Here is a 19,042-nt window from a genome sequence, read left to right on the forward strand (position 1 = left end):
TTGGAAACTGGCATCTTTTTTCTTTCTTTTAAGGGAGAGGTTTTTGGTAAGTTTGAATTTTCAGGTATTGATAGTTTTTAAAACAATGCATAGCCATTTTCCTTTCTCCTCAGTTTTACTGAGGTATAATTGACAAATAATGCATAGTCATTTTCAAATCACTTTCAATCCTATGAGTGGAACATCCACAGTTCCTCTAAACATCTGTGAGAAATTGACTTTGAGATCAGAGACTTTATTTCAAATTCCAACTAGTAGCTTACTAGGTGTATGAATTTAACAGAGTTTTCAAATTTTTCTTTGTAGAACTTTTTAAAATAGGCACTCTGAGACTTGAAACAGTTCTTGAACATGGTTTGGTTCTCAAAATACCAGTTTTGAGGGACTGATTTTTTCTTTTTTTCCAGTTTACTGTAAACACATCACCTACTCCAGAAGACCTGATGTTAAGTCAATATGTTTACCGACCCAAGATACAGATTTATAAAGAAGATTGTGAAGCTCTTCGCCAGAAGATTGAAGAGTATGAAAGTTTTCTTTTTTGTGTGTGTTTTGTTGGATGGGTAAATTATCTGTGTGGCAAGGTTTTGATTAGAATAACACCGGCATAGGAAAAGTTGATAGCATTAATTGGCAGTGTGATATGGTATATGGGAAAGAGTTTCAGCTTTGTAGTCAGACAGATGGAAGTTCAATCCTGGCTACAACAGTAGCTGTGTAACCTTAGGTAAGTCATTTAACCTTCATTTCCACATCCATCAATTGAGGATAATAATACTTACTTAGTAGGTAGAAATGAGCAGTAGAAATAGTGTACATAAAAAGGTTGCATGCCATTCTAAGCAAAGAGTAGGTCCTTAATAAGCAATCATTATTAGATTATGATATCATAAATTGCAAAAGAACATCTTTAAAAGAAGATAATATCCTTTAGAGATTTATATATAGTGCCTAAAATCAAGATTGACTTTGGGTTTATAATTCTATCACATTTGCCCTTGATTTGCATTTATAAAAGAACAAGGTTTTCCTCAGACTATAGTCAGTGGTTTGGTATAAGTAGATGCTGCAGACTAATTTACAAATTAGGTATATCTAGATTTTCGCAGGTAAATCAAGACTTGCGACTCAAGACAATGTTTATATCATACTTATCTAGAACTGTCAAACTAAATTTGAACCAATCTAACAAATAGAAAAGAAATGAAATAATCTTTTAAGAATCGTGTAGTTTTAAAACTTTTGGTGATGAGCACACTGTAGTGTACATAGATGTCAAAATATAATTTACACATAAAATTTATATAATGTTATAAACTAGTTACCTCAATAAGTAAAAATAATTAAAGGGAATTATGTAGTTTTAAAACTAGAAGTTTAAGATGCTGTTAAATTATAGTACTGCAGATTTGCCTGATTTCTGGCTCGTTCATTCAAGAAATATGTATCGAGCACCTACTATGTGCCAGGCACTGTACTAAGTCCCAGGGTTCATCACTGAACAAGACAAGTTTCTTATCTTCATGTTGTTTAAAAGAGTTGGGTGTCTCAGGATTTGTCTGAGAATGTTTTGTTTTGAATGAAGTAGGCAGATCTTGTATACAATGAAAAGTCTGTTTAGATGTGCTCTACTGTTTGATTTTGCACCTATGTGCCTGTATATATTATCTTCTAACTCTGATAAAAATGTATTTCCTCTACTTATTAACAAGAAACTAATATATGACTTTGCTACTTTTATTAATGGTATTCTATAAAGGTGAGATAAGACCGAACTGAATTGGAAACTTTTACTTAAAATAATAGCTACGGGGCTTCCCTGGTGGCACAGTGGTTAAGAATCTGCCTGCCAATGCAAGGGACACGGGTTCGAGCCCAGGCCCGGGAAGATTCCACATGCCGCAGAGCAACTAAGCCCGTGCAGCACAACTATGGAAGCCCACGTGCCACAACTACTGAAGCCTGCACGCCTAGAGCCCATGCTCCGCAACAAGAGAAGCCACGACAATAAGAAGCCTACGCACTGCAACGAAGAGTAGCCCACGCTCACCGCAACTAGAGAAAGCCCGCACACAGCAACGAAGACCCAATACAGCCATAAATAAATAAATAAATAACAAAAAATAATAACTACAACTTCACAACAATAATGCATTCACAAGCTTTAAGGATTCTCTATAAGCGACATATTTTCGTTTTGGAACAAGTTGATGCATTGAGATGAGAAATCTATTTATTTGGGAGGGAAGTTTGTTTTTTTTTTTTATACATGTCAGTGAGATATTTCCTTTTCTTTTTTTTATTTATTTATTTTTTATTTTTGGCTGTGTTGGGTCTTCGTTTCTGTGCGAGGGCTTTCTATAGTTGCGGCAAGCGGGGGCCACTCTTCTTCGCGATGCGCGGGCCTCTCACTATCACGGCCTCTCTTGCTGCGGAGCACAGGCTCCAGACGCGCAGGCTCAGTAGTTGTGGCTCACGGGCCTAGTTGCTCCGCGGCATGTGGGATCTTCCCAGATCAGGGCTCGAACCCGTGTCCCCTACATTGGCAGGCAGATTCTCAACCACTGCACCACCAGGGAAGCCCTGGGAAGGAAGCTTTTTTGAATCATAACATTCTTGAACTGTTCTACAAGTGTTGAAATAATCAGGCTGGCCGCTGTTCCTGAGTGAATTCCGCTCTTTATGTAGAAAAGAACTAGGAAAAATTAAGTATGCCTGTAGATCTGAACTGATTCATTCTAGCTGACTTCTGAACTCCGTGCTAATTAACTTTTCTATGTTTTAGATTAAAGCTTTCTGCACTGAACCAAGATAAACTGTTCACTGATGTAAATAGGAACCTATGGGAAAAAGTGAGACACTACTCTGATGAGGAGGTACTTTTGTCTCATTTTCTGAATGGGAATCAGTATAGACATTTTGAAAAATGTTTATTGTGAAATTAGTACCTGTTACTTGATAATTAGTGATGAGTTCTTTAAAATTTACTTCTCAGATATAATATGTAAACAAGATTTTATTATACATGAATGATTATTAATTATAATCTTTTCAAACGTTAAGTGATCAATTTAATATATGAAATATATTTGAAATTTATTTAGAGTTCCCTCCTTGTTTGCTTTTCACTTAGATTAAGATGGGGAAGAGATTTACTTTAATTAATTAAATAATAAGCAACTCATTTTATATTTGCCCTAATTAAAGAATTTTATTAACTAAGAGCTGGTCGTTTTCTAATTTGTAATATAAGTGAATTAAAAGTAGGAATCAAAATTGAAATCTTTAGTTCTGGACTTAAACTATCAAATGGTATTAAATTTGCAAATGAGAAGCCTTAGGAATCAGAGTCTAGGATGGGCAAAGCTTAGCAGGTAGCAGCTGAACCAGCCTTCCCACACTATTTGCCTTCTCTAACTCATTTGTTTGAGTGCAGTATAATCTTTGACTTTCCCTTACAGCTAAAGGCCTTTGGAATTTACCTGAACAAAATAAAATCACGTTTTACTAAGATGACTAAAGTCTTCACTCACCAAGGAAAAGTGTCCCTGTACAGCAAGCTGGTACAGTCGGCTCAGGTAATTTGAGACAGTTAAGAGCTTAGAAAGATCTATTAAAATTACTTTATAGTGGTTATGGAATACGAAGCATGTTCCTTAGGAGACATGTGAATGAGAGCTGGGCAAAAACTTAAAATTGTTCATAAGAGGTGGGGTTCAATTTATTGAAAGTAGTAAATCCTGGCATCTTGAGTAATTCTAGAATATATTTACTAATATGTGCCTATGTGTCATCTCAAATTTGTTATTCATCATACATACTGAAATAAAACAATACAGGATTCTGATCTTCCATTGCTAAGGACTGTGCTGTAGTATTATCTTCCTCATAGTCCATACTCAGCTGTGTTTGTGTGTGCATGTGTTTAAAGTAGCATTTCCCAAAATGATCATCCTTTAAGAAAGGTCTTGCATAAAAAAACTTTCCATTGACAAATAAGTCTGGGAAATGTTACATGCAGTGTCCCCCTTTTGGAGGAATATAATAACTAGCATATTAAAGTCTAAGGTCAGAAATATATATATATATTTTTTTTAGTCTAAAAAGAAAAAAATGCTATAATTCTATTTGACCAGTGTTTCCCAAATTTATTTGACCATAGAACATTTTTCATGAACTCTTTTTAAGTAATACATATTAACATCTTTTATTACATGGAAATGCTAAAATAAAGTACAAAATATGAACTTATATTAATCTGTTATGTATGCTTTAAAAAAATTTTTTTAAGACCAGACTTGAAGTTTTGATCTTTGTTTTAAGATTTGCCTGTTCATGACTTAGACACAGCAGTTATGTTAGCAGTTTGAACCATTTATAATGTTATAATGTTTTGTTTGAGTTTTAACTTGACAGTCTATGATACTGTGTGTTTAGAACAAGAGGGAGAAGCTTCAGACAAGGATAGATGAGATGGACAGCATACTTCAGAAGATTGATAACTGTCTCACTGAGGTGGAAATAGGTAAAGTATCTTGAATACTTTTCCAAAAGAAAATTTAGTTGTATCTAAATGCTTCCCTACAGTACACATTGCTGGTAGCACTATGCTGAAGCCTTGTATTAGCAGCTTGAGACATTAAATTAGAGCAAATTAAAGCTCCTTTACTGTGGTCATTCATAACACAATCAACAAGAAATGCCCAAGATAATAAGTCTCTTTGGGAAGCTCTTCATAACCTAGACTGTGATATTGTATTGTTGTTGTTGTTTTAATAAATGAATTTACCTCTGTTTGAAAATTATCTATCCTTTCAGTTTGAGCTCTCATGATCCCGACTTGTTAGTATTATCTTGAAACTACTCTCTCAAAGATCACAAAATTTCCCATAATCATCAAATTTGGTAGCTCTCAGTCCTTAGCCATCTAGATGTCTTTCATCATTTGACACTGCTGATTATTCTTTTCTTCCTGAAACTTTCTTTTCCCTGAACTCTATGATACTGCACTACCCTGACCCTATTCTTTTCTCCTAGCTGTTCCTTTTAGCTCCTCTGTTGTCCCTTCTCTAACCTCTTGTGTAGGCATTTAGATTTTATCATCTACTCATTTCTATATTCTTTCCCCTAATGCTTTCATCTTCCTTAACAATTATGTTACATGAATAATTCCCAAATTCAGTGAAATTCATCAAGCATTTGTTGAGCACCTACTACATGCCAGATACTGTGCTTAGCATCAGAAAAAAGATATACATAGATTTTTGCCTTTAAGTGGCTTATAATCATTTTGGGTGAGGGCATCTTTAGCCTCTTTCTCTTGAGTTCCAGACTTAATGTTTCCAGCTTCTTGCTGAACCTCTCGGCAAAAGTGTCCTTAAGCACCTCAAACATTATGTGAAAAAATGGAATTTATTGTCTTCCCTTTCCAAAATAAAATCTGAAAACTTGTTCTCTCTATAAACAAGTTCTCTTTCTCATCTCTAACGGCATCACCATTCTTATAAATTGTAAAAGGCTCGAAATTTTATTGTCTTTTAGTCTCTCTTATCAAGTCCTGTCATATCTGCTTCTTCAGTATCCCCTGTGTTCTTTCCCATTCCCATTAAGGCTGTCATTAATTCTGACATGTGCTATTTCAAGTCTTCTAACTAATCTTTCTGCACTCTTAATTTTATTCTATCTCTTTCCTGTCCAACGTGCACATTGCTGCCAGATTAATGATTATGAAAGACAGTTTTCATTATGTTACTTCTCTGAAAACTTTTCTGCCTTTCCATTTATTACAAAATAAAGTCCAAACTCCTGATCTTGACATTTAACAATCTCTACAATCATTTTCAGATATTCCTTTCTTATATGATTTTACTATTATTCCCTTATACATCCTAAATTCCAACCAAATTTTGTCATTTCTGTGCAGTCCTGCCACTTTGTCTTTGCCTAATGCATTCTCCCTCTATTTTTACCAAAGGACATGTTCTCTATCTTCCTTGAGCTACCATGGCTATTTTGTTAGTACCTCTTATATTACCTATCATACATACTTGTAATTATGGTTACTTTTGTATAGTTTATTTTCCTAAGTAAATTGGAAGCTCCATAGGGGCAAAGATCAGCTTTTATTTTTCTTCATATCCTTCAAAGTTCTTAGCACTATGCTTTGCACAGAATAAGTGCCTAGTACATGTTTTCTGCATTGAATTGATAAGTATATGAATTTCATAGTCTTAAACTGTACCACCCCTTTGTTCATTATTTTGCTTTTTTACTTCATGAAAAAAAATAGAAACCATTAGGGCCAGAACTTCTAAACTTTCTGCTACCAAACAAACCAAACTTACATATTTGTATCAATTCTTTCATCCTTCCTTTTCCCTAAGATCAATGTTTCCACCTAAACTTTGAATTGCAGCCCCTCTTGTCTTCTCAGGAATCTTATAGCACTGATTTTCCCTTATCTGTTGTATAGTCAACCTCTCTGCCTCCTCCAATGGATATGTTCACCTCTCTCTTATCTTTAAAAATACCAACAACCACACTCTTTTTCTAGGTACCACTGAATGGCTCCCTATTTCTTTCTTCATTATTCCTTGAGCAAATTACTGAGTACCTGTTATGTGCCTTGTATAGTGCTCGGTGCTAAGAATACTATGGTGATTAAAAACAAACTTTATGCCCTCGTGGAGCTTTTTTTTTTTTTTCTTCGTTTATCAATACTTCCATTACTTTCTTTTTTTTTTAATATTTATTTATTTATTTGGCTGTGTCGGGTCTTAGTTGCGGCACACAGGATCTTCGTTGCAGTATGCAGGGTCTTTCGTTGCAGCGTGTGAGCTTCTCTCTAGTTGTGGCGTGCAGGCTTAGTTGCCCCGCGGCATGTGGGATCTTAGTTCCCTGACCAGGGATCAAACCCACGTCCTCTGCATTGGAAGGCAGATTCTTACCCACTGGACCACCGGGGAAGTCCCCCATTACTTTCTTTTAATTCAAACATTTATACGCAAAGAAAGGTTTCCATGCTTTAATTATTTAACATAATATACAGAACCACAATACTATTTCAATTGCAAATCATGGGAGATCACATTCAAATATGCTTGGATTTGACAAGTTGCTATTACAATACTGAGAAAAGATTATAAGAATTAAATAGTTTTATGGTAACTGCTATGGAAGAGTGGTTCCATGGTGCTATAAGTTCCTGAAACAGAAATCTGACCTAGTCAGGTCAGGAGAGGCTTCCCTCTGAGGAAGTGGCATTTAAGTCAAGATCTGAAGAATAAGTAGGAGTTAAAGTGAAAAGGGATGGGAGAGCCGACTATTCAATATGAATAGCACAGGCAGAAGCCCTTCTATGGGAAAGAATATACCAAGTACAAGGGTCTGAAATAAGGCCAATGTGACTAGAATAGAAAGCAAAAGGGAACACAGTCTGAGATGAAGCTGGAGATGTCAGTTTTAGGGGCCAGGCCAAGGAGGGCCTCTTAAAGAGTTTTGAGTTTTTCTAAGAACAGTGAATAGCCATTTGAAGGGTGTTAAGCACTGGCTGCAGTGTAGATACTGGATTTGAATAGATCAAGAGTAATTATAAGAAGTTAAGTAGTTATTGGACTGGTATGGTTAAGAAAGGACAATAGCTTATATTAAGGGAAGCTGGTGGTGGCAAAGGATAAAAGTGGATTCAGAAAATATTTTTGAGGTAAAAATGTAAATTTGGGTTTGGATGTGGGGAGAGAGAAGGCTTTTAAGGATGTTTCCAAGGTTTCAGAAACAAATTAAATTTAAAAATGTAAATTTGTGTATGTGCATCTGTATATGTGTATCTGTTCCTGCTTAGTCCATGGGGTTTCCTAACAATAACTTTAATATATGCAAATTATATATAAACAGTTTCCCTCTCAGAGTGTCCCCTAAGAAGCTGCTATTGGAGATCATTGCCATATGGCTCAAAGTTCACTTGTCTGCCACTAGAAGCAAGTCTTCGTATGAAATTATTATTATAGCTCAGTGCTTTTTTGGCAAGGAAAGGTGGGGAAAGATGAATGTGAAATATTCTTAACACTTCATTTGGGGACCATCTATTCTTTTCATCTCTGGTTGTTTATTTTTGACTAAGTTATTCTAATGCATGTTGTCTACTTTAGAAACTAAGAATTTGGAGGATGAACAGAAAGACAATCCTGTGGAAGAGTGGGATTCTGAAATGAAGGCTGCAGAGAAAGGTAAGTGAATTAATTAAGGAGATAAATGGGGAGAAAAAATCCCCTGTTCTGAGTTTATTTATTTATTTAGGTAAGATTAGTGAGATAGACTTTTCAATAAAACAGATGATTTTTGTACCAATATTTTTATGTGTACATTCTGATAGATTTGTTTTGTTTTTCTTTTCAAAGAACTGGAACAGCTGAAAACTGAAGAAGAAAAGCTTCAAAGGTTAGTCTTCTGTTTGAGTGTTAGAAAATATGCTAAACTTCACATGGCTAAGTGACTTCCTACCTCCAGAAACTGACAAGCTTGAGGACATGAGTATTGACTAAGGCTGAGTCAGGGCTTCTACTGTACTTTGAACTTGACCTTGGAGGCCATCTTAGTCAATAGTATTTTCTAAGCATTTATTGTTTACAGAGCATTAATCCAAGACAGTAGTTCTCAAGCTTGTAAAATATCAGGATCCTATTAAAGAAAATCTAGTATTAAACTGCTTTTATATGGCACTTAAATATAAATATAAAATGAGGTATGTGTTTCTTATACTCTGGATCTTATTTAACTGTAAGACTAAAAGAAATCAAATACAAATAATGGCAAAACCAAAAAAATTCCAATTGAAAATGTAAATTTGACAGGTGAGAATATCAATATTTGGCTAAAAATAAATTGATGCTAGCAAAATGACTAACAAATTATAAGTTCTATTTAGCTCTAATAAACTAAACAAAACCAAACGCAGGCACCGAAATTATGTCATGTCTCAGTTTTAAGGTGGGCATTCTTTTTTTTTTTTTTTAAATCATTTATTTATCTATGGCTGCATTGGGTCTTTGTTGCTGCGTGCAGGCTTTGTCTAGTTGCAGTGAGCGGGGGCTACTCTTTGTTGTGGTGTGCGGGCTTCTCATTGTGGTGGCTTCTCTTGTGGAGCGCGGGCTCTAGAGTGCAGGCTCAGTAGTCGTGGCGCACGGGCTTAGTTGCTCCGCGGCATGTGGGATCTTCCCAGACCAGGGCTTGAACCCATGTCCCCTGCATTGGCAGGTGGATTCTTAACCGCTGCGCCACCAGGGAAGTCCCAAGGTGGGCATTCTTACAATCTACATTATGCTTACATTTTTAACATCAAAATGAAAATGTAAATCTTAATAATAATCTTAAAGAACATGTGAACCCCTAAGAATATCTTCATGGATCCCAATTTGAGAGCCATTGATTTAGGCCTTTCTCAATTAGACCCAAACTTCTAGTTTAATGCTTATTAAAAAAAAAACAACAACTAAGAATGCAAAATGGATGTCATACACCTCACTGGGGAGCCATTTAGCACATGACTTTTTGTCATAAACTTTTAATGAAGTCTGAATTCTCTAACAGTGGCCTTATCTTTCTCTAAATACCTGGTTTGATTTGCAGAAATCTCTTAGAGCTGGAGGTACAGAAAAAGCAGACCCTTGCTCAAATAGACTTTGTGCAAAAACAAACAAATAGAACTGAAGAGCTACTGGATCATTTGAGGTAAGGAAAAGTAGGTGGCATTAATTTGTGTTTTATCCTGTACCTTCATGGTTGTCTAAATCCACTAGTGCAGTTGACATGTGTTTGTAATGTGTATCACTGTTTTTAACCTATAATACAATCCATTCTCAAAAAAAAGAGTTAATATATTCAACACTAAGCTGAAAGTATACAAGGTGGGAGAGCTATGGAATTATAATTTTAAAATATTTAATATTTTATATTGCCTAGACTTGGTTTTTCTCTGATATACAACTCAAGATTGAGTCCATTCTTATTTCTTTTAAAAGCGTAAGTTTGTATATTCACAATATTGGAATTAAAATAATGATTGTCTCCGAAGCCAGTAGAAAACTCCAGCAGCTGCTTATGGTACTATTCAGCTGGTATAAGAAGTTAACTCTTTTCTTTTATCTCAAAAAGTGTTTTTTTTTTGTCTTGTTTATTCTCTCTTCAGCTTGTCTGAATGGGATGTCATTGAGTGGAGTGATGATCAAGCTATATTCACCTTTCTTTATGACACAGTAGAACTCACCATCACCTTTGGAGAGCCAGTAGGTGAGTAGCAAGAATAAGATAATTCCCCTGCACATAAATGTATGGCTAAACTTACTAAAGATTCATATCTCTATTTTAATATAATAACTATTGACATAATAAAAGCACTGCTGAAAATCTTAAAAGAGGCAATCACTTTAATTAGTGATAATAGAATTTTATTTTATTAAATAAAAAATAAAATAAAAATTCAGCTAGTGAAAGTTGCCCTTTGTCAAATTACATTAGATAGAAATTTTGCCTATCCAAAATAATGGATCAACATGCTATTCACATCTGTTTACTCTGAGTTCCTTTTTTCCATCTGTCTTTTGTGATAGAGAATTTACTCTAATGGCTGATGATTCTTGACTGGTTGATTTTTGTATATAAGTTAACCTAAAAAGCTAATTGGAAATTCTGTGTGTATTGGTAGGTTTATCAAAGTAGGTAGACATCACTATATGGTAACTTAACAGAGTCCTAGCTATTTTGTTAAAATCTCCTGTCAGTATCTTTAGATCTTTTCTCTTGAAACAGATAGCTTCAGCATGGCCAACCCTGGGTGATCATGGCCAAATTGAAACTTAGGATCTTTATAATCTCCCAGCCTCCAAGCCCAATTCTCCTTAAAAGTTCCTGGGAATTCCCTGGCAGTCCAGTGGTTAGGACTCGGAGCTTTCACTACTATGGCCCCAGGTTCAATCCCAGGTTGAGGAACTAAGATCCCACAAGCCGCATGGTGTGGCCCCCCCAAAAAAGTTATTTTTCTAAGTGAATACCATCAACTTCTGTTCAGGTTCAAAATTAAAACTTAGGAATCACTCTATACCTCTTTCTTTATTTTTATTTCTTTATTTTTGGCTGCGTTGGGTCTTCGTTGCTGCGCGCGGGCTTTCTCCAGTTGCGGCAAGTGGGGGCTACTCTTCGATGTGGTGCGTGGGCTTCTTATTGCATGCGGTGGCTTCTCTTGTTGCGGAGCACGGGCTCTAGGCGCATGGGCTTCAGTAGTTGTGGCACGCAGGCTCAGTAGCTGTGGCTTGCGGGCTCTAGAGCGCAGGCTCAGTAGTTGTGGCGCATGGGCTTAGTTGCTCCGCGGCATGTGGGATCTTCCCAGACCAGGGCTCAAACCCTTGTCCCCTTCATTGGCAGGCGGATTCTTAACCACTGCACCACCAGGGAAGTCCCTATACCTCTTTCTTCCTCACCAGGCATATCTAAATCATGAATAAGACTTATTGATTTTAATTTAATATTCATCTACTTTTTTGTGTCTCTTCTGTCAATAGTCATCCCTAATCTAAATGACTACAGTAACACTATAGGTGGTCTTTCTGGATCTTTTCCTTTTCCTCTCCAATTCTTTCTCCTTCCTGTAGCAATAGTGATTGTTGGGCTTACCTGGTGGCGCAGTGGTTAGGAATCCGCCTGCCAATGCATGGGACACGGGTTTGGGCCCTGGTCTGGGAAGATCCCACATGCCGCGGAGCAACTAAGCCCGTGCGCCACAACTACTGAGCCTGCGCTCTAGAGCCCGTGAGCCACAACTACTGAAGCCCATGTGCCTAGAGCCCGTGCTCCGCAACAAGAGAAGTCACCACGATGAGATGCCCGTGTACCGCAACAAAGAGTAGCCCCTGCTCACCACAACTAGAGAAAGCCCACGTGCAGCAACAAAGACACAACACAGCAAAAAATAAAAATAAATAAAATAAAATAAAATTTAAAAAATAGTGATTGTTTAAAATTTTATCATGCACCTCCTACTCTTAGACTAATGATCAAAATACTAATATAGCCTGTAAGGCCCTGCATGAATTGAATTTTTCCTCCTTTTCCTGCCTCATTTTACACTGTTCTCTGCACATCAGCCACAATGGATTTCTTTCATTTCTTTAAAAGATCATGGTCTTTCATGCTCAGTCATATTCCATCCTACCTCAGGACATTCATACTGATGTTTCTTATGCCTAGAAGCTCTTTCCCCTGTCTTAGTCCTTCTGGGCTGCCATTTTTAAAACACCATAAACTGAGTAGCTTATAAACAACTACTGGAGGCTGGAAGTCCAGTTCTGGAGGCCAGAAGTCCAAGATAAGGATTCCAGCAGAGTCAGGCAAGGGCCCTCTTCCAGGTTGCAGACTTTTCATTGTATCCTCACATGACTGAAGGCCTAGTTAGCTCTCCAGGGTCTCTGTTGTAAGAGCACTAATTCCATTTCTGAGGGCTCCACCCTCATGATCTAAGCAACTCCCAAAGGTCCCAGCTCCTAATACTATCACACTGGGCATTAGGATTTCAGCCTATGAATTTCAGACCATAGCACCTCCTCTTCACTAAATAAATGTCTACTAATAGTCCTTAAGAGCTCAGCTAAATTATCACTTTCTCAGGAAAGTTTTCCCTGACTCTCCTTTACTCATTCCCTCCACTACTTGCCCTCCTGGTATGTGTTATCATTGGCTTCCTGCAGTTTTGTTAATTGAGCTTATTATAGTTTGTAGTTCTTGGTATGTTTATTAGTACAATTATCTGTGTGTCCCCCTGAGTTGTAAGCTTCTTTAGAGCATAGACTGATCATGTCTGTTTGTCTCACTGTCATATCCACGGTGCCTAATACATAGAAAATAATCAACAAAGTGAAAAGAATCAGAATTTGAGATACAGGAGATAACTCTGCTGTCTGGAAGAGCAATCAGCTCTCCTGGCTACCTAAAATTCATTACTATAATGCTGAAAGCATACATGATTTTCACTGTATTGTTACAAAGATAGTAGGTCTGGGGAGGTCATAGTCATTTTCTTTATATGGTTCCTGAAAATAATATTATCTTCACACAGAAGTTAGGGATCGAAGGAGGAGGCCCTGATAAATTACAAAAATGTTCCACACCTTAAATGTCATTTAAAGGCCTGCCAGTTAATATAGTTCAGCATTCTCATGGGAAACTTTGCATACACAGAGAATAATAATATGATTCAAGGATAAACCTTCAGCTGCCTGTGAAAAAAACCTTGCTACCCAGAAAGAGGAGGAGTCTAAAGCACTGAGTTATATGTGGCTTTGAATCAGATAATAAAAAGAAATACTATCCTTGTGTTGGTTTTTCCTAGTTGGTCTCCGTTTCCTGGACAAGGCTTGTAGGAAGATTGTTGACCTGAATTTTCAATCTCTGTTAGATGGTAAGTTCAAAACATTTAAACCAACAAGACTTTGTTGGAAATTTACAAGTGTATATTGCTCCTTGAGAACTCTTTTACATACTAAATTAAATATAAACACCAACAATAATAATAATTTGTTCTTAGAAATGTGTATTAGACCTAAAACTGCTTGGGTATTGTTCCAAATATTGGGTGGGTTTTAAAAGAAATTTTTTAAAAAAGTTATTACTAGATCTTGAACAATGGTTAATAATAGCTATTTCCATAATTTACAAATTACCATTATGACTACTTACTCTGTATCAGGCATGTGTACTACTTACATCAACGCTACTCCCCATTTTACAGTTAGGGAACTACAGCTCAAAAGAAGTAAGTATTGTGTTTAGGATCACTCAGGTAGTAAGGAAAGCCAGAATTTAAACTCACAGTTATGTTACATTTAAGCCTATACTTTTAAGTAAGTTCTAGTCTATATGTGATAAAGGCTTGAGTTTATATCAGAATGTCTTATGTTCACTATATATGTTGATTTATGTGTTTGAAAATAAAATGGAGAAGATACTTAGACACCTAGTAGTTTGAAGGTATTTCTAGTTAATATTTCTAGCTTGTGTTTATAAATATATATAAAATATATGAATAATAAGTAATACCCTGCTTTTGATTTTTTTTTCCCCTTCCTCAGAGGATAAAGCTCCTCCTTCCTCCCTTTTAGTTCATAACCTTATTTTCCAGTACATTGAGCAACAGCAATCCTGGAAGAAGAAATGTACAACACAGCATCAGGTACCCAAGGTAAATTCCCATTGAAGTATTTAAAGGAAAATTATGTTAACTGTCCCAAACAGCAGAACTGAAATTTTATATATGTAATAGTGTATCCTGAAATGATAAATATAGTAAAGTGTTTACCTTTGGGGGGTTCTTTATAAAAGAGCCACTAAACACTGAAATGTTTTCATACTCTCATTTTTTTTTTTTTTCCTATTTTTCCCAGATGCTTCAAGAAATCTCACTGGTAGTGAGCCATTGCAAACTTCTTGGAGAGGAGATTGAGTTTTTAAAGCGATGGGGACCAAATTATAACCTAATGAACATAGCTGTGAATAATACTGAGTAAGTGTGTTAGTTCCCTAGGGCTGCCATAACAAAGTACTACAAACTGGGTGGCTTAAACAACAGAAATTTATTGTCTCACAGCTCTGGAGGCTGAAAGTCTAAGATTGAGGTGTCAGCAGGGTCAGTTCCTTCTGATGGCTGTGAAAGAGAATCTTTTCCATGCCTCCCTACTAACTTCTGGTGATTTGCTGGCAGTCTTTTGGCATTCCTTGGTTGTAAATATATAATCCCAATAGCTCCTTTCATTTTCACATGACATTCTTCCTGTGTGCATGTCTGTGTCCAAATGTTCCCTCTTGATTAGGACACCAGTCATTCTGGATTAGGGGCCCCCACCCTACTCCAGGAGGACCTCATCTTAATTAATTAAATCTGCAATGACTCTATTTACAAATTAGTTCATATTCTGATGTCCTGGGGATTAGGGCTTCAACACATGAATTTTTAGGGGACACAACTCAATCTATAACAGTAAGTAATTTGTTGAAAACTTATTAAAATAATTTATTTTATTAAGTTTCATGACTAATGAAAATACAGCCATAATAACACTTTGTTGCAGTTGTTTTACTCTTTATTTGTTTGATAAGGACAAGAAATGATGTATACCAAAGTTTCTCATGCCAGTATAAAAGGAAAATGTATTTGTGTTTCATTCTATTTTTGTTTTGTATTTTTAATTGAGGATCTTGTCTTTTACAGATTGAGGCTTTTATTCTGCAGCTCAGCAGCATTTGCAAAGTTTGAGATAACTTTGTCTCTCTCAGCCCATTACCCATCTGTCCCATTACCTTTCTCTATTCAAAATCACCTTGGAAACATTGGGTGAGTAAAAGGCCAGCAGAAAAGGGCCCCCAACTACTTTTTTACCTTTGTTATATCTTTTGAAAGATCTCTCAAAGTGGTCAGAAAATGTATAGACCATAGTGAAAGCCAAATGTCACCTCTATCTGACTTCATTTTGAAGAATTTGTTCTTTTAAAGTCAGTGACCTTCATTGCTATCTCCAGTGGATGCTGGAGACAGCTGGTCTATTTTTTTATACTTGCTCCACTTTTTGAACACCCCTACCTAAACAGGAATCAAGAAGGATAAAAATCCTGCATAAGCTTAGCCCAGATCATATTTGAACAACTTTTATGGTGCAGTCGTAGTGCTTTTCTCAATTAGTCTGTGGAAACAGACCTAAAAATATTTCATTTCTACTGTATATTTTGTGACTTTTTGGACACACTGCTGACAGATTGTAAAGTGACAGAGTTTAGAATATGCCCACCTCAAATCCATCAGCAAACACCAACAGATACTTATAGCCAGAGAAAGCAGCTAAGTCAAGATACCTCACAATTATATACAGAATTGGTTCTTAGGCCTTATTTTTGGAATCTCAGTTTAAACTGGACAATCTAGTTATTTCCAGAAATACCTATTTGTGCTTCCTAGCAGACTCAGAAACTGTACTCAAAAATATGAATTCCACTGAAATTAAGACAAGTTTCCAGAAAAATTAAGTAACCTTTTGTTCTTTCCAGCCAAGATGAAATCGCTGCCATTCTATCTAAAGCACCACTGGAAGACAACTACCTAAAGAATGTAGTCAAGCAAATTTACCAAGTTCTGCTTCAGGACTGACTGCCCTTTCTACCAGTAGACCCATGGACTACAGTTGTAACAATCAAGCACAGTACACTAAATAACAATGTTATGTCAGAGTCTCCATTGCTGTTTAATCTTCATCTTTAGGTCACAGAAGTCTAAAATTTCTTCTGATGATGTTATAGTTAATTTGTATGGTTTTTAAATTTCTAGAGTCAGGAATATTGAAAGGCCTCAAATAGCCTGCTGTCAAGTTACTCACCTTTCTACCAAAGGTTTAAGTAGTAGAACACTTAGGGAAAATTTCTCCTAACTAAAGTTGTGCTCTCCGCTTTAGTACAAGCCCTAAGGAGTAACTTTTAAGTATAAGAAGAGGTGTCACCACCGACAAAAACATTAGCCATTTTCCATATATAGGGCTATGATTTTTAGTTGCTGGCTTCTGCCTACCAGGTATTTCTGGGGTAGTCATGTCTATCTACCAACCACTCATCCTCCTTTTGCTCCATTCCAGAGATGTTATTAAGAGAAAGCAATAGCACTCAGCTATTGGAATGGTTGCCGTCTTTTCTCGAAGACCTTGCCTTTTAAATAGTGTCTATTAGTATTTTCCTAATAAATATAATTTTGTAGGGAAAGTTAATTCATTTTTGGTCCAATACATATATGTAAATATATTAATATTGTTCTTGTGTTTGTGAGGTAGTAAGGAGATGTATATAGAAATACAAAAAGATGTATAGACACCCTTCTGCCTGGGCAGTTTCTATCTTTCTGAAGGATGCTTTACAGCAAGATTCTCAGTCTCCTTTTATTTAATAACCAGCTTCAAACAATATCACACCCAAAATACAGGTTTGTCAAGTTTTGGCAATAGTAATGAACTTAATATAAATATTGGTTTCTGAAGCCATACATTACTCATACACAAAGATAAGCACGTCATTGATATTGAATGATCAGTATTATCTGTAAGATAGACAAATATGAAAAAACTTCACCCAATCTTTAGTCAAATCCTAATCATGATAATTTTTGTTTCTCTTATATTGAAGCCTAAACTAAAATATATTTGCATTTTTAAACTAGTTCGTCTTAATATTTTGCTTTATACTTTAGGATGGGGTTAAAGACCTATGGGTCCCACGAATGTTATCTGCCCTCTTGATTGGCTTTTACTTCGGAGCTACTTTGTCAAAAGAGCAACTGGTCTTTTAAGCTTCAAAAGTCAACATAAAACTCATTTGCCATAAAAATCAAGATGTAGATGTTCCCTATTTCTGTGAACTCCTTGAAAAACTTAAAAGTCACCAATATGGTCTATTTCTCATGAAACTTAACTTAGTTTTCTTACTGGAGTTATTTCTTTTCTGTAAAGCTAAAAAATAGAAGTTTTGTTTTATGCATTTTGGTAACCTGGAATGACCAGTTCCCAGAATGATTTGGCTTGTAATGATGGTCTCTGCTTTCTTGGGCTTGGAGTATATAATTGTAATATTTACCTAGTTATTTGCTTTTGTATTTGTTCAAAGTATTGGTTATTTTTATAAAATTCTTTGGAAGTTTTTCCTCTACTGATTGGAAGCAGATTAGTTTTTGTGCTATTAAAATGAGCTTATTATATGAAATATTTTAAAAACAGTGTCTCTTCATGAAGTTGTTTTTTTTTTTAACCATGTCTCCAATACATCTTTGACGATATGCCAACGAAAGCTCCATTTAGGAACACCCACCTATTTGAAAACTCAGATAAGATTAAAGTATGTCAGGACCTTAATGAAAGAACCAGGTACAAACCGTAGTTATCCTTATGTCTCTAAAGGACAGTAAAAGAAAACTATTTTGAAGTTCCTTAGGAAACTATCACTTCTTATGAGTTAATGGAGCGGTTCTCAAAGTATAGTCCCTAGACCAGCAGCAGCAGCCTCACCCCAAAGCTGCTGAATTAGAAACGCTAAGGGAAGGGACCAGCAATCTGGGTTGTTGGGGTTTTTTTACTTTCCTTTTTTCAAAACAACTTTATTGAAATATAATTTACATATGATTCATCATTTTTTTTAAATTAATTTATTTTTATTTTTGGCTACATTGAGTCTTCATTGCTGTGTGCGGGCTTTCTCTAGTGGCGGCGAGCAGGACCTACTCTTCGTTGCGGTGTGCAGGCTTCTCATTGCTGTGACTTCTCTTGTTGCGGAGCACAGGCTCTAGGCACGCAGGCTTCAGTAGTTGTGGCACGTGGGCTCAGTAGTTGTGGCTCGCAGGTTCTAGAGCGCAGGCTCAGTAGTTGTGGTGCATAGGCTTAGTTGCTCTACAGCATGTGGTATCTTCCTGGACCAGGGCTCGAACCCATGTCCCCTGTATTGGCAGGCGGATTCTTAACCACTGCGCCACTGGTGAAGTCCCTGACCCATCATTTAAAGTACCCAAATGAATGGTTTTTAGTATATTCACAGATACGTGCAACCATCACAATTTTAGAACATTTTAATCACCTCAAAAAAGAAACCCCACTTTTCAACAAATGGTGCTGGGAAAATTGGATATCTACATACAAAAGAATGAAGTTGTACTCTTACACCATATGCAAAAATTAACTCAAAATGGATCAAAGATATAAATGTAAGAGCTAAAACTCTAAAACTTAGAAGAAAACAGGGGAAAAGCTTCATGACATTGGATTTGGTAATGATTTCTTAGATATGACACCAAAAGCCCAGGCAACAAAAGTGAAAATAGATAAATAGAACTATCAAAATTTAAAACTTGTGCATCAAGGGACGTAATCAACAGAGTGGAAAGGTAATGTATAGAATGGGAGAAAATATTTGCAAATAACGTATCTGATAAGGGCTTAATATCCAGAATACACAAAGAACTTCAATAACAAAAACAAACCAA

The 19,042-nt window shown here is 36.2% G+C and overlaps 1 protein-coding gene across 3 annotated transcripts in view; it reads left to right on the forward strand.

Annotated features, from left to right (window-relative positions):
• Nucleotides 1-18,001, forward strand: part of KNL1 (kinetochore scaffold 1) — a 65,708-nt gene extending 47,707 nt beyond the window's left edge. For all 3 annotated transcript variants that reach the window (XM_082387212.1, XM_082387211.1, XM_082387213.1), the window contains 13 exons: nucleotides 408-523; nucleotides 2,786-2,876; nucleotides 3,462-3,578; nucleotides 4,438-4,525; nucleotides 8,148-8,225; nucleotides 8,397-8,436; nucleotides 9,625-9,726; nucleotides 10,184-10,284; nucleotides 13,376-13,444; nucleotides 14,115-14,224; nucleotides 14,427-14,545; nucleotides 15,251-15,373; nucleotides 16,081-18,001. In XM_082387212.1, the coding sequence (XP_082243338.1) occupies nucleotides 408-523; nucleotides 2,786-2,876; nucleotides 3,462-3,578; nucleotides 4,438-4,525; nucleotides 8,148-8,225; nucleotides 8,397-8,436; nucleotides 9,625-9,726; nucleotides 10,184-10,284; nucleotides 13,376-13,444; nucleotides 14,115-14,224; nucleotides 14,427-14,545; nucleotides 15,251-15,373; nucleotides 16,081-16,180 (1,254 nt within the window). In that variant the 3' untranslated portion in view covers nucleotides 16,181-18,001. The remainder of the gene's footprint in view (nucleotides 1-407; nucleotides 524-2,785; nucleotides 2,877-3,461; nucleotides 3,579-4,437; nucleotides 4,526-8,147; nucleotides 8,226-8,396; nucleotides 8,437-9,624; nucleotides 9,727-10,183; nucleotides 10,285-13,375; nucleotides 13,445-14,114; nucleotides 14,225-14,426; nucleotides 14,546-15,250; nucleotides 15,374-16,080) is intronic.
• Nucleotides 18,002-19,042: the final 1,041 nt, after the last annotated feature.

The sequence above is a fragment of the Balaenoptera borealis genome (genome assembly GCF_965194805.1).
Source record: "Balaenoptera borealis genome assembly, chromosome: 3".
In the NCBI taxonomy this organism is placed as follows: Eukaryota; Metazoa; Chordata; class Mammalia; order Artiodactyla; family Balaenopteridae; genus Balaenoptera; species Balaenoptera borealis.